General features: G+C 34.6%; 1 protein-coding gene across 3 annotated transcripts; it reads left to right on the top strand.

Moving 5' to 3' along the window:
• The first annotated feature begins 820 nt into the window (after window positions 1-820).
• LOC141661535 (uncharacterized) lies at window positions 821-4,153 on the top strand. Of its 3 annotated transcripts, none has more exons than XM_074468551.1 (7): window positions 821-1,217; window positions 1,535-1,774; window positions 2,344-2,409; window positions 2,690-2,758; window positions 2,882-2,965; window positions 3,282-3,524; window positions 3,657-4,153. In XM_074468551.1, the coding sequence occupies exons 1-7, from the start codon at window positions 939-941 to the stop codon at window positions 3,750-3,752; spliced, it is 1,077 nt and encodes a 358-aa protein (XP_074324652.1). In that variant the 5' UTR covers window positions 821-938; the 3' UTR covers window positions 3,753-4,153. The 3 variants fall into 3 exon arrangements, with proteins under 3 accessions (XP_074324652.1, XP_074324654.1, XP_074324651.1); XM_074468553.1 differs by having other exon boundaries at window positions 2,882-2,977; window positions 3,774-4,153; XM_074468550.1 differs by having other exon boundaries at window positions 823-1,217; window positions 2,882-2,977.
• The last annotated feature ends 7,886 nt before the right edge of the window (window positions 4,154-12,039 follow it).

Genomic DNA, 12,039 nt, shown 5'->3' with positions numbered 1-12,039 from the left:
ATATCTCCTACAATTATTTCGGTATTTTAAAATTATTTTTTGATAATCCAACTGGATGGATGTCAAAATATATCTAATTTATTAATATTTCCAAATTTTTAAAATTAAAAAAAAATTGGTCGGAGATCTTAGTAGGTCACTTTTGTATTCACTAGTACCGGTAATTTTTTTTGTCCATATCCATTTTTCTATTTTTTAAAAAATATCGAAGATTTAATCGTACTCATTTTAAAATATATCTATTTTAATGATATTCTAAAATTTTTAGAAAAATAAAAATAAATTTAGTTGGATGTGTATGAATTTATTTATTTTTTTAATTATTTTTGTAAACGAGCTTTCGAGTTCGGATCAGATCGAGTCGAACTCCTTTTCAGTAGGGCATAATCAAATTTTTGGTATACTTGCGTCACTGGATTAACTTAAACAAGCGTGTGTCTAGCCGGGCTAGAATTACATAACCCTATTATGTCAATAAAAGAATACTGGATATTAGAAGATAAAATAAAATATTTTACATGATCAATTGGCACTCTAAGATAAAATAAAACATTTTATATGATCCAAGAAATTGACACTCTAAGATAAAATAAAAGAAATAGAAAATATTTTTTTCAAATATATATTATAAAATAAAAGTAGATTTTCATGATTTAATGAATTATTAGGATATTGTTGGAGTAGCCGTTGGAGTAGGTTTTTTTCCAATATTTCTTATATTGTAATTTAAGACTCTAAATAACTAAACTCTTGAAATTACTTCAAAGTTTCCGAGATTCTAACCACAGGAGTTTCTCTAAGATGACCAGCTTACATGGAGCAAAGGTTGTCCAAAGTAGTCTACTATAAATATGACCTGCACGGCTGCACTTCATGATACTCCCTGCCATATGATTCGCTTTCTGCAGCTCTCTTATAAATAAAATCATATTTTCAAAATGTCAGCCTTTTCATATGATAAGCAGTACCACTCATTTCTTCTTGACAGCTCTCTTATGTTCTTAATTCCAGATACTACCACTAACATGTCTTGCTTTACAGAGCAATCAATCTATAATATTCACCATCCATTTTATGATCAAGCTGATCTGAAAGTTGAGATACTGCCCTCTGTGAATACAAGTACTAATAGTACATGCAATAACGATACTCAGCACCATCAAGTAACTAATCCGATGGAGAAGACAAAAAACAACTTCCGACAATCTCACTCCAAGGTATAATATATTGCTTCCCTCCGATCATTAATTATTAGTAATTAAATTATTGTTAGTCAAGAGTTGATACAGTGGTTGAAGTCTTGACTTTTTTTGACTTCTCTAAGGGAGAACGCAAGATGTGTGCATATGTTTAACTATAATATTTAAATTCTTGTTACTTAAACTACTAAGTTTCATTCTCGTAGAACAAAATGTCTGGGAAGAAAAAGATGTCGCGTACAACTATTAACTCTACTCATACGAATATAAAAAGGGGTTCCCGAAAAGACAATTAGTTTCTATGTGTATTAATTGATTAATTTGTTAATGTGCAGCTGAAAGGCAAGAAGCCATGGAAAGAAACAAGTAGTAGTAACATTGATAAAGGTTGTATCAGTATGAGATCAGAGAAGAAGCTGAATAATAAGAAGAGGAGTAGAAGATCAGGGGATAATGATAATAAGAAGAAAAAAAGTATCAGTGAAGAAAAAGAAAGCAATGGAGCTGTAACTGAATACGTTCATGTTAGAGCTAGGAGGGGGCAAGCTACAGACAGTCACAGTCTAGCTGAACGGGTACACATTCTGCTCTTTTAATCTATCATCATTATTAAGTTTGTTGTACGTATATTACTATTACATGACCTCTTGTTTATTTAATTGGGTCCTATACTCATGAAACTCACTGTTGATTATGTCTCATTGTCTCTTAATGCCCGTGCTATGAGCTTATCCGCTATCATATGTTCGATTATCACTCATCTCGAGATCTATTAGACAAAGTTCATGCGACACATTCTTTGTATTAATTCTACCGCATGGTCATTTTGTTTGTATATATATATATATGTAAATGAGCCAGCCACATCAAAATGTTTGATGGTGTGCTAAAATCAGACTGTTGTTTTTGTACCTGATAAATATAGTAGCAATATAAGATGGGTCAGAGGAGGGGCTCAATGCTTAGTCCCTGCTTCGGACTCCACACAGGGAACTTTCATTTTTTTTTTAAAAATCAAAGTTTAAAGCCGTAAATTATCAGGTGACAAGTAGAGATTTAACTTAAGTCTAGTGTCAGAAACAATATTCTTCCTATGAAGTTGGTTATCGAAAGACTAATCCCTGGACTACTTGGTTACTTCCAGGTCAGGAGAGAAAAAATAAGCAAGAGGATGAAGCTATTGCAGGCTCTTGTACCTGGTTGTGATAAGGTGAAACAGATTAAGTCATCCACTTTTTCTATTTCTCAATTCATATAACATGAACACACTTTATTGAGAACAAGTTTCAGCTTGAGAATAGAGAATACTGTAGAACGATATTGTCTCACTATTCTTAATATAAATGGTTCTGGTTCGAATCACCGTCGGGTAGATGGAAGAAAATTATTTATTTTTATGTTTATTTTAGCATAACTTTTCACACAAGTGACTAAATTTTTTACTGACAGAATTATTATTGTTTTTGGACAACACTGACAAAATAATTTAGGTTACAAGCAAAGCTCTTATGCTGGACGAGATTATTAACTATGTGCAGTCCTTAAAAAATCAAGTCGAGGTAATTACTTGCTGAGGAACCCAATAGATTTCGTAATATTCAGCCATTTCCATATATTAGCTTATATCATGTTTATTTTAAGAAGATTATATTACTGATTAATGTATTCATTTTTCGTATCAGTTCCTTTCATTGAAAGTTGCTACTGTGGATCCCATACTCTATGCCTATGGAATGAACGTGGATGAATTCATGACCAAACCTGAGGTTCAAAACCAGGTTTAATTATCACACTTTTTAGAGTAAATAACGTAGTCGTGGTCGTACTTAATTACACTTTTCATATTTTAAAAGTTTGACCACTTAACACATGTGCATTAACATAACATTAAAAATATGAAAAATGTACAAAACAATAATCGTTTTGCACTCTTTGCTAAAAATAATTATTTTCAGTATTCTCACGATGAAAATCAGTCTCCCTGAGCGTGATCAGTGCATGCATGTATTGTCTTCTGTAAATACACAGTTGTTTTCATATCTGCAGTATAAGTAATGATCTAACATGTGATAAAAAATTCAGAGAACGACCTGCAGCTTGGAAGCAACAAATGAGACAGATGTGCAACAACAAAACTGTACCCAGGGCCAGGCCACAAATAACATTTTCAACACATCTAGTGGCTATTCACTTATTGAACAACAAAACCATACTCAGGCCACAAACAACATATTTAGCACATATGGTGACTATTCAGTAATTGACGAATCAACTTTACTTCAACTTCAACAGGCCCAGATGTCAAATTTCATGTCTCAGTCTCAGGTAGCAGATCTATTCTAAGTTTAATTATGACAAACCTTTACTTAATCATTAAAACATTCTGTATATATTTCCCAATCTTTTTTAGAAAGCACATGTATAATTATTACTAATTAGTCTTTAAATCATTATCAGAGTGACACCGGCAATATTAATGAACAACTATTATGGAACGTGGATGAACAAATACCTAGAACTATTTATCATTCTGGTTTCGCCAACAACTTATAATCTTCTCTTTGTTGGCATTAGAAACGCATCAGAAAATAAGACATGTGATCGAAAGGATAAAGCTCTAAATCTTTCGAAGATGCCCAGCTTGTTTCTGTGCTGCTTTTTCTCTCATTTCATATGTCTGATCCTAGCTACCTAGCTAGCTTTTGAATATGTATGTTGATGCTGTAATTCATGATGATCATATATGTAAACTATCTTGATATCGGCAGCTGGTACGATTGCATACATTGATATTAATTTGTCGGTGTGAAATGTTTCGATGTAAAAACCTGTTTTTCTCTTGTAGTGATTGAATCCACAGTTTCTGAAAACCGATTTTCTTGCGGTGTTAGCAGAATAGATCAATTTAGTTAATCTTTGTCGAATAAGAAAATGTAATTTTTATTATTTGTAATCTTTTTCCGGTAATAATATTATTTTTTCAACCTTTTTTAAAGTTCATTTTCATTCAAGCTGGCCGACATCAAGGTTTTAACTAAACTTGAAATCTGTTGTGACATGGTCGGGATGGTCCTACAATCATTGACTCAAAAGGCAATACACTTTACGTCGAATGGACCAGACGACTCAAATCAATAATATTAATGTGGTTATAAGTTTTTAATATTGATGTCAAAAAATAACTCAACAGGCACGGTATTAATATCACGGTATTAATATCAAGATGTATTGAATATATTGTCATTGCTGATCAACAGAATCAAGACATACATTCCTTGCCAACTCAGCAAATGACAAGTTAGTCATTTTATCACAGCCGGATACAAGTTACTCAATTGGCGGGAAAGTCTGTTAAAAAAATATAAAGTCACTCTGTCACAGCTTCATTCAGATTATCAAGTTACAAAACAAAATGATACACACAATTCTCTCTCTCTTTTCTCTATCTTTCTTGTTTTGTTGTATTTCATCTAATCAGTAACTAGTAGAGTTTTTGTATTGAAACAATGGAGTTTTGAGACTTTGGTACTGTAATTCTGTTGAAGTGTTGATATGAATGTTTCATTCTAATCTGCAATTTATGCTTCTGTTCGCACCCGATAACATGGTATCAGAACCATCAAGCCTGCGACTTCATCGATGAAGCCTGCAAAATCAAAACTAATCCGTAAGATCATCTTCTTTGTTATCTGATTTCTAAACTGATTGTTTGTGTAGATTTAGTATCTGCTATTGATACAGATTGATTGCATTTGAGGTGTTTGTTATATTGTATCTCAGAAATTTGTTCGCTCGTTTCTAAACTAAAACATTGTAAGATCGATATCGATATCGTTCACAAAAATTCTTGAATTGAAATGGAGTTGAATCAAGATCAGAGTAGTGTTTACTATCTTCATCCTTCAGATCACACAGGCATGAAGTTAGTTTCTATAGTATTCAATGGGTCAAATTTTACAAATTGGAAAAGATCGATGACTATAGGTTTAACATCGAAGAACAAGATGTCTTTTGTTGATGGAACCTTAAATAAGCCTAATACTACTGATGATGCTTTTAGATCTTGGAGTAGGTGTAATTCTATGGTTATTGGTTGGATAATTACTGCCCTTGATCCGCAAATTGTTGCAAGTATTTTGTATGTTGATACGGCTAGAGACGTATGGATTGATCTTGAAGAAAGGTTTGGTCAAGTAACGTATGCATAAATTTATGCATTACAGCAAGAAGTGCATCAAATTTCTCAGGATAATATACCTATTGCTGAGTATTATACACAATTGAAGAAGGTTTGGGATGAATTAGATAGTCTGAAGCCTTTACCAGTGTGTGAATGTGGTAATTGCACTTGTGATCTGTCACAGAAGTTTTTGAAGATTCAACAAGAGCATAGGTTGATGTTATTTCTTATGAAATTGTCTAATCAATATGCTAATGTGAGATCACACATCTTGATGATGGAGATTATGCCTAACTTGCCTCAGGCATACAGAATGTTGATGCAAGAACAAAGGCACAAAGAGATCAGTAAAGGATCTAGTGTCTTACCTGATGTTGCAGCCTTTGCTGTAGAAAGAACGAATTATAACTCATTCCATAATCAGGATAATGGAATTGGATTAGGTAATTCTGGGAGTGGAAATCAAAATCAGGTTAATAACACAGTTCAAAGAGGTTTTAATAACAAGAAATATTTTTGTGATCATTGTAAGATACCAGGTCATAGTATTGAAAGATGTTTTAAACTTCATGGTTACCCTCCTGGTTTCAAACCAAGTCAACGAAGAAAATATGCTGCTTTTGCTAACCAGGATGATTCTACTAAAATTCTATAGTCAGATAATAGTGGTGAAGCTCAAGTAGCAGTAGCAGCACCTACTATTACTATTGATCAATATAATCATTTAATTTCCATGCTGAATGTCAGTCAGAAAGAACAAAATTCTGCATACTCTGGTGGTGATATTGGATACAGTGGGTTATTTGCAGGCAGTCATTGTTTATTGTCACATACATCAAAAGATGATTAGATTTTGTATAGCGGCGCATCTGATCATATGTGCCATGACATTGCTTTATTTGAAGATTATTCTGAGATACATAGGGACAGTAGTTTTATTACAATTCTGGATGGAAATAAGATCAATGTTACACATGTTGGAACAGTTAAGATTACTGGAGATATTATTTTGCACAATGTCGTGTATGTTCCTACTTTCAAATTTAACTTGATATCAGTCCTTCAATTGTGTAAGGATGCAAATTGTATTCTTCAATTTGATTCTCGTGGTTGCACTCTTCACGGTCAATCATATCAGAAGCAATTTAATTTTGGGAAAATTCAACATGGCTTGTATTTGGTAAATAGTGCACAAGAACTACATAACAAGTCTTCTGGTCATTTTGTCAATCACGTGGCATCCTCGAATCTTGATGCCGCTAAGCTATTACATTTAAGGATGGGACATGTGCCATTTTCTCAATTGAAGTACATTCAGGAAGATAATAATGGACAAGCATTGGCTGATCAGTTCTTGTGCACCATCTGTCCTCAAGCTAGACAACAAAGACTTGCCTTTCCAACTAGTGATATCAAAACTAAGCAGTGTTTTGAGTTACTATATGTAGACACATGGGGGCCCTTTAAGGTAGCAACACATGATGGTTGTAAATGGTTTTTAACCATTGTTCATGATTTTTCCAGAATCACCTGGATTCATTTGATGAAGAATAAAACGGATGATGTGCAAATCTTGGTTTCTTTTGTGGAGCTTATTTCCAACCAGTTTCATGCTAATGTGGAGAAGATAAGAACATATAATGCTCAGGAATTCTGCAATGGTCATATATTGCAACTTTACAGAACCAAAGGAGTTTTGCATCAAACAAGTTGCAGTAATACTCCCCAGCAGACGGTGTAGTAGAAAGGAAGCACAAACACTTAATGGAGATTGCTAGAGCTCTTTATTTTCAATCTAAGGTACCAGTTTGTTATTGGGGTGAGTGTGTAAAGACTGCTGCATACCTCATTAATAGGATTCCATCAAGGAGATTAGACTATAATTCACCATATGAGATTTTATTCAAACATAAGCCTGATTATTCTATTCTTAAGGCATTTGGGTGCTTATGTTTTGTCTCTACTTCAAAAACTGATCAAAGTAAATTGGATCCTGGAGCTGTGTCCAGTGTTTTTCTAGGTTATCCAGCATCTCAGAAAGGTTATATCACTCTTAATCTTTTGTCTCGCAAACTCTCAGTTTCCAGAGACGTAATCTTTCATGAGGATAATTTCCCATATCACGCTTCTAAATCCTTACATCAATCATCCATCTTTTACCTGTCTGTGCATACAGAACAACCATATATCTCTTCTTATGATGATATTGATGTTTTCAATATTCTCATTCATCTGATTCTACTAATGATACTTCTGATGAGAATTTTGATGCAACTGATCCTCCTAGACGTTCCTCAAGAGTTTCTCATAGGCTTGTTCATTACTCAGATTATGTATGCACTAATGCTACAACACATTCCCTACCTGTCACCCATTGGTGTAATATGGTGCCATACACTTCTTTACCATCTGTTCATGAAGCTTTTATAGCTCAAACTTCCTAGATTATTGAGCCTGTTTCTTATCAATAAGCAATTCAAGATCCAAACTGGATACATGCTATGGATCTTGAGCTCAAAGCTCTTGAAAAGAATAATACATGGGATCTGGTTTCTTTGCCAAAAGGGAAGAAAATGATAGGCTGTAAATGGGTTTTTAAGGTTAAGCTCAGGTCTGACAGTACCATTGAATGTTACAAAGCACGTCTTGTGGCAAAAGGATTTACACAAAAGTATGGTATTGATTTTCATGAGACATTCTCTCATGTTATCAAAATGACAACAGTTCGCAGTATTATTGCACTGGCTGCTAGCAGAGGTTGGAAGATATTTCAGTTGGACGTTAATAACGCCTTTCTTCATGGCGATCTACATGAAGCTTCCTGAAGGACTGGTTGCTCCAAATCTGGTTTGTCGTCTTAAGAAGTCTCTTTATGGACTTCGACAAGCTAGCAGAGAATGGTTTGCTAAGCTGCTCCTTGAATTATAATACCAAGGTTTCTCTCAATCCAAGAATGACTATTCTTTATTTCTTAAACATTCAGGTCCAGATTTCATCATAGCGGCTGTGTATGTCGATGACATCATCCTTACTGGTACTAGCATTTCCCTTATCCAGTCCCTTAAAGACCATTTGCACAAGACATTTAGTATTAAGGATCTGGGTCAGCTCAGTTTTTTTCTTGGCATTGAGGTTGGTTACTCTGCTGATGGAATTACTCTTACTCAAGGTAAATTCACAAGAGAAATGCTTCTTAATAGTGGTATTCCGTCATTCAAAATTATTGTTACTCCTCTTCCTCTATCACTCAAACTCATTGCAGACATGGGTTTACCAGTTTCTGATCCTTCTTACTACAGATGTATGCTAGAAAAACTTAATTTTCTCACTAACACTCGTCCTGATTTAGCATACACGGTGCAAACTCTGAGTCAGTTTATGCACTCTCCATGTGATTCTCATCTGCAAGCCTTGCATCATGTCCTTCATTATGTCCATTCTACTGTCGGTAAGGGAATCTTATTACAAGGTTCATCTCAGCTAACTCTCCAAGCCTTTTCAGACTCTGATTGAGCCTCCTGTCCTAACACTCGCAGGTCTGTGACTGGTTATCTTGTTCTTCTTGGTAATTCTCCCATAAGCTGGAAATCAAAGAAACAATCCACGGTTTCTCGTAGTTCTTCTAAAGCTGAATATCGTGCTATGGCTGCAACTGCTTCTGAGATCACTTGGTTAGTACGTTTGCTAGCTGAACTAGGTATCACTGATCTTAAACCTGTTAAGCTTAGGTGTGATAACCAGTCTGCTCTGCACATCGCACGGAACCCCGTTTTTCACGAGCGAATAAAACACATTGACATTGATTGTCATTTCACTCGTGAAGAGGTTCTTGAAGGTCTCATTCAGCTTTCTTATCTTCCTTCTAATGCTCAACCTGCAGACTTGTTAACAACGATATTGAACATATTGTCATTGCTGATCAACAGAATCAAGACATACATTCCTTGCCAACTTAGCAGAGGAGAAGTTAGTCATTTTATCAAAGTTGGATACAAGTTGCTCAGTTGGCGGGAAAGTTTGTTAAAAGAATATAAAGTCACTCTGTCACAGCTTCATTCAGATTATCAAGTTACAAAACAAAATGATACACACAATTCTCTCTCTCTTTTCTCCATCTTTCTTGTTTTGTTGTATTTCATCTAATCAGTAACTAGTAGAGCTTTTGTATTGAAACAATGGAGTTTTGAGACTTTGGTACTGTAATTTTGTTGAAGTGTTGATATGAATGTTTCATTCTAATCTGCAATTTATGCTTCTGTTCGCACCTGATAACAAGATGTTTGGATCGTGAATACTGGATACCTTAAACGAGAACGAAGATTAGATTTTAATATAAAAATGTATTAAAATTTCGTGTCTATTTATATTAACCGAATCATAGTCACATAATACAAACGATCTCTAAATATTATTGAATCTAAAGTTGACTTTACATTCAAATAAAAAGAAAATGAAGCCAATTAAGAAGGAAGTTATATACTATACAAATTAGAGGAAAAGATGAATTCGGGAGTGAAGTAGAATCAAAATAAAGATCATGACCTGTAAATCAGGTTCTTGATTTAGGCGTACCTTAACACATGGGAGTACATTCTATAACCTTAAATTTATATGTGAGTGGTCCTTTCCCAGAGTAATTTATATGACTTGTAAATCAGGTTCTTGATTCTTGAAGGTTGGCCGGAAGGGGGATTCCCTTGATTGACAAGGCATCGTCCGTCTCGCGGATTTATCTGTAACCTCGTTGGATCAGGCATCAAATCGCTATGGAAGCCCTCACACGTTGATAACTGGACGTTGCTATAACTACATCTCTAGTACTACCTTTCCGGGCTCGTCACTGTAACTTACAATAGTCTGCTCAAACTTAAAATCGTCTGGATTACAAGTATATCCTGCACTTTTGCAATGCTCTGCATTATTAAAACATGTTTGATATCGAAATGAAAGAAAGAAAATGCACGATCTGTATTATTACCCATAGCTGCAACTGTGAGACTCATAAAGACTATTGATCAATAAACAAGATGAAAGCCAATTATATAGACATTAGAATTCTACAAGTAGATCGTCTCTGTTTTTTCTCTTCTCTATTTTCAACGAGAGGGCCGATAAATTAAAATTATAACAGAGAATCAAGAGGACTTGATACAAAAAAAAAAATCATAGCTACACAACCGGTTGTAAACTGTTATGAATATTTCTTGAAACTATTTATTATGGTAGCTTCAAAACTACTGAACTTTAGCATGTTTTAATCCTTGTGCTTTATACAAGGAAATTCCATGAACCTCTTAATTCCAAGAGCAGAAAAGAAGTATCCGCTAAGTTATGCTTAAAGTTTCATGTTTCTGAAGACTACCTGTCCTTAATAACACAATAAGTTTAGATTAGTCTAGTAAAATGTAATTGCATTCTGGCCGTTAAAGCCACTTATTAGTACAATGATTATAGATTCAAAACTAGACGGTAACATAAGCATTTAAGTTGCGCAGGATGTTCGTCTGATCTGGTTACTGATATGGTGAGAAAAGATTACCGCCTAACCATATAATTACTAAACCTCGACGAGCATTGAAATTTACATAAATGAACGGAATTTTGCAACGGCTTGTAGGCTGAGATGCAATTTATGGTGATGGGGACACAAGGATGGGTATCAGACCGAATCACCTCCACAACCACAGCCCATGCCTCGATTGCCCTCAGTTTTCCATAAAAACGCACATGCTTAATAGTATGTGTTATGGCTTTATAAACAAGACAGATCAACAGTCAACGAGTCCAGGGTTTTAAAAAATCAAGAAAAAACATAGATAATTTAATGCATATGATCTTTGCAGTAACTGGGACGTTTGATCTTAAGAAAGGTTCTTGCCATGGACCACAGAACTAGCAACGGGAGACTGAGCCACATCCGTTAGCCAAAAATTGAGATCCTCATTCCTCTGTATACAGATACATGTGGAATGAGTTTCGATAGATAAAATTTCACTATTGATGTTCGTACACAAAACGAATTAAGGATAAAGAGAGTTAAAATATGATATTCTTAAGTCTTCATCTTTTCTTAACCCAATAAGATTATTGAGAAATCCATACCTCAATGGAAGATTTAGACTGACACGTAAATAGTATTTAGTCTGAAGGATGCGCGCCCCAAGTTTATTTATCAAAGCTTGCTCCACACGACGTCTTTTAGTTTTGGTAGTTCAATTTGGCTTGTCTGAGTTTTAAGCACAAAGCTTCTATATGAATTCTTGTAATGATGGCAAATCTGTTTAAAGAGGATTTAATGTGCGAGTAGCCACTAATATAACATCTAGACGTTATTCAGGTTAGCAAATACCGAAAAAATTGCTCTTATGCAGCACACAGAAAACATAGTAAATATTTAAAGGAAACGAAAAAAAATCTCCACCTGGAGATGCTTGATCAATGTAAAAGAATCTAAAGCCACAGGCACAGACTATTAAAGTGCAAATAATGGGTTCAAAACCAGTCAACTAACCAGTTCATGGCAAAAGCAAAGCTCAGTCTCAGTATATCAGAACCCGAGACAAACGTTTTGGCACTAGTCTTGTACATTCTTAATAGAATATGGTTACTGTATTAACTTCCTATACAGGAAAACTAGTCTTCCTGGAGCAAACTTTTGAT

Source organism: Apium graveolens, chromosome 5 (genome assembly GCF_009905375.1).
Source record: "Apium graveolens cultivar Ventura chromosome 5, ASM990537v1, whole genome shotgun sequence".
NCBI lineage: Eukaryota > Viridiplantae > Streptophyta > Magnoliopsida > Apiales > Apiaceae > Apium > Apium graveolens.
The sequence above is the reverse complement of the archived record's forward strand: the minus strand, read 5'-3'. Positions and strand labels throughout refer to the sequence as shown.

Coding starts and splice junctions, on each gene's coding strand:
- LOC141661535 (XM_074468550.1), top strand. CDS start 939: ATGTCAGCCTTTTCATATGATAAGCAGTACCACTCATTTCTTCTTGAC. Junction 1,775..2,343: donor GTCACAGTCTAGCTGAACGG/GTACACATTCTG, acceptor GGTTACTTCCAG/GTCAGGAGAGAAAAAATAAG. Junction 2,978..3,281: donor AACCTGAGGTTCAAAACCAG/GTTTAATTATCA, acceptor TAAAAAATTCAG/AGAACGACCTGCAGCTTGGA.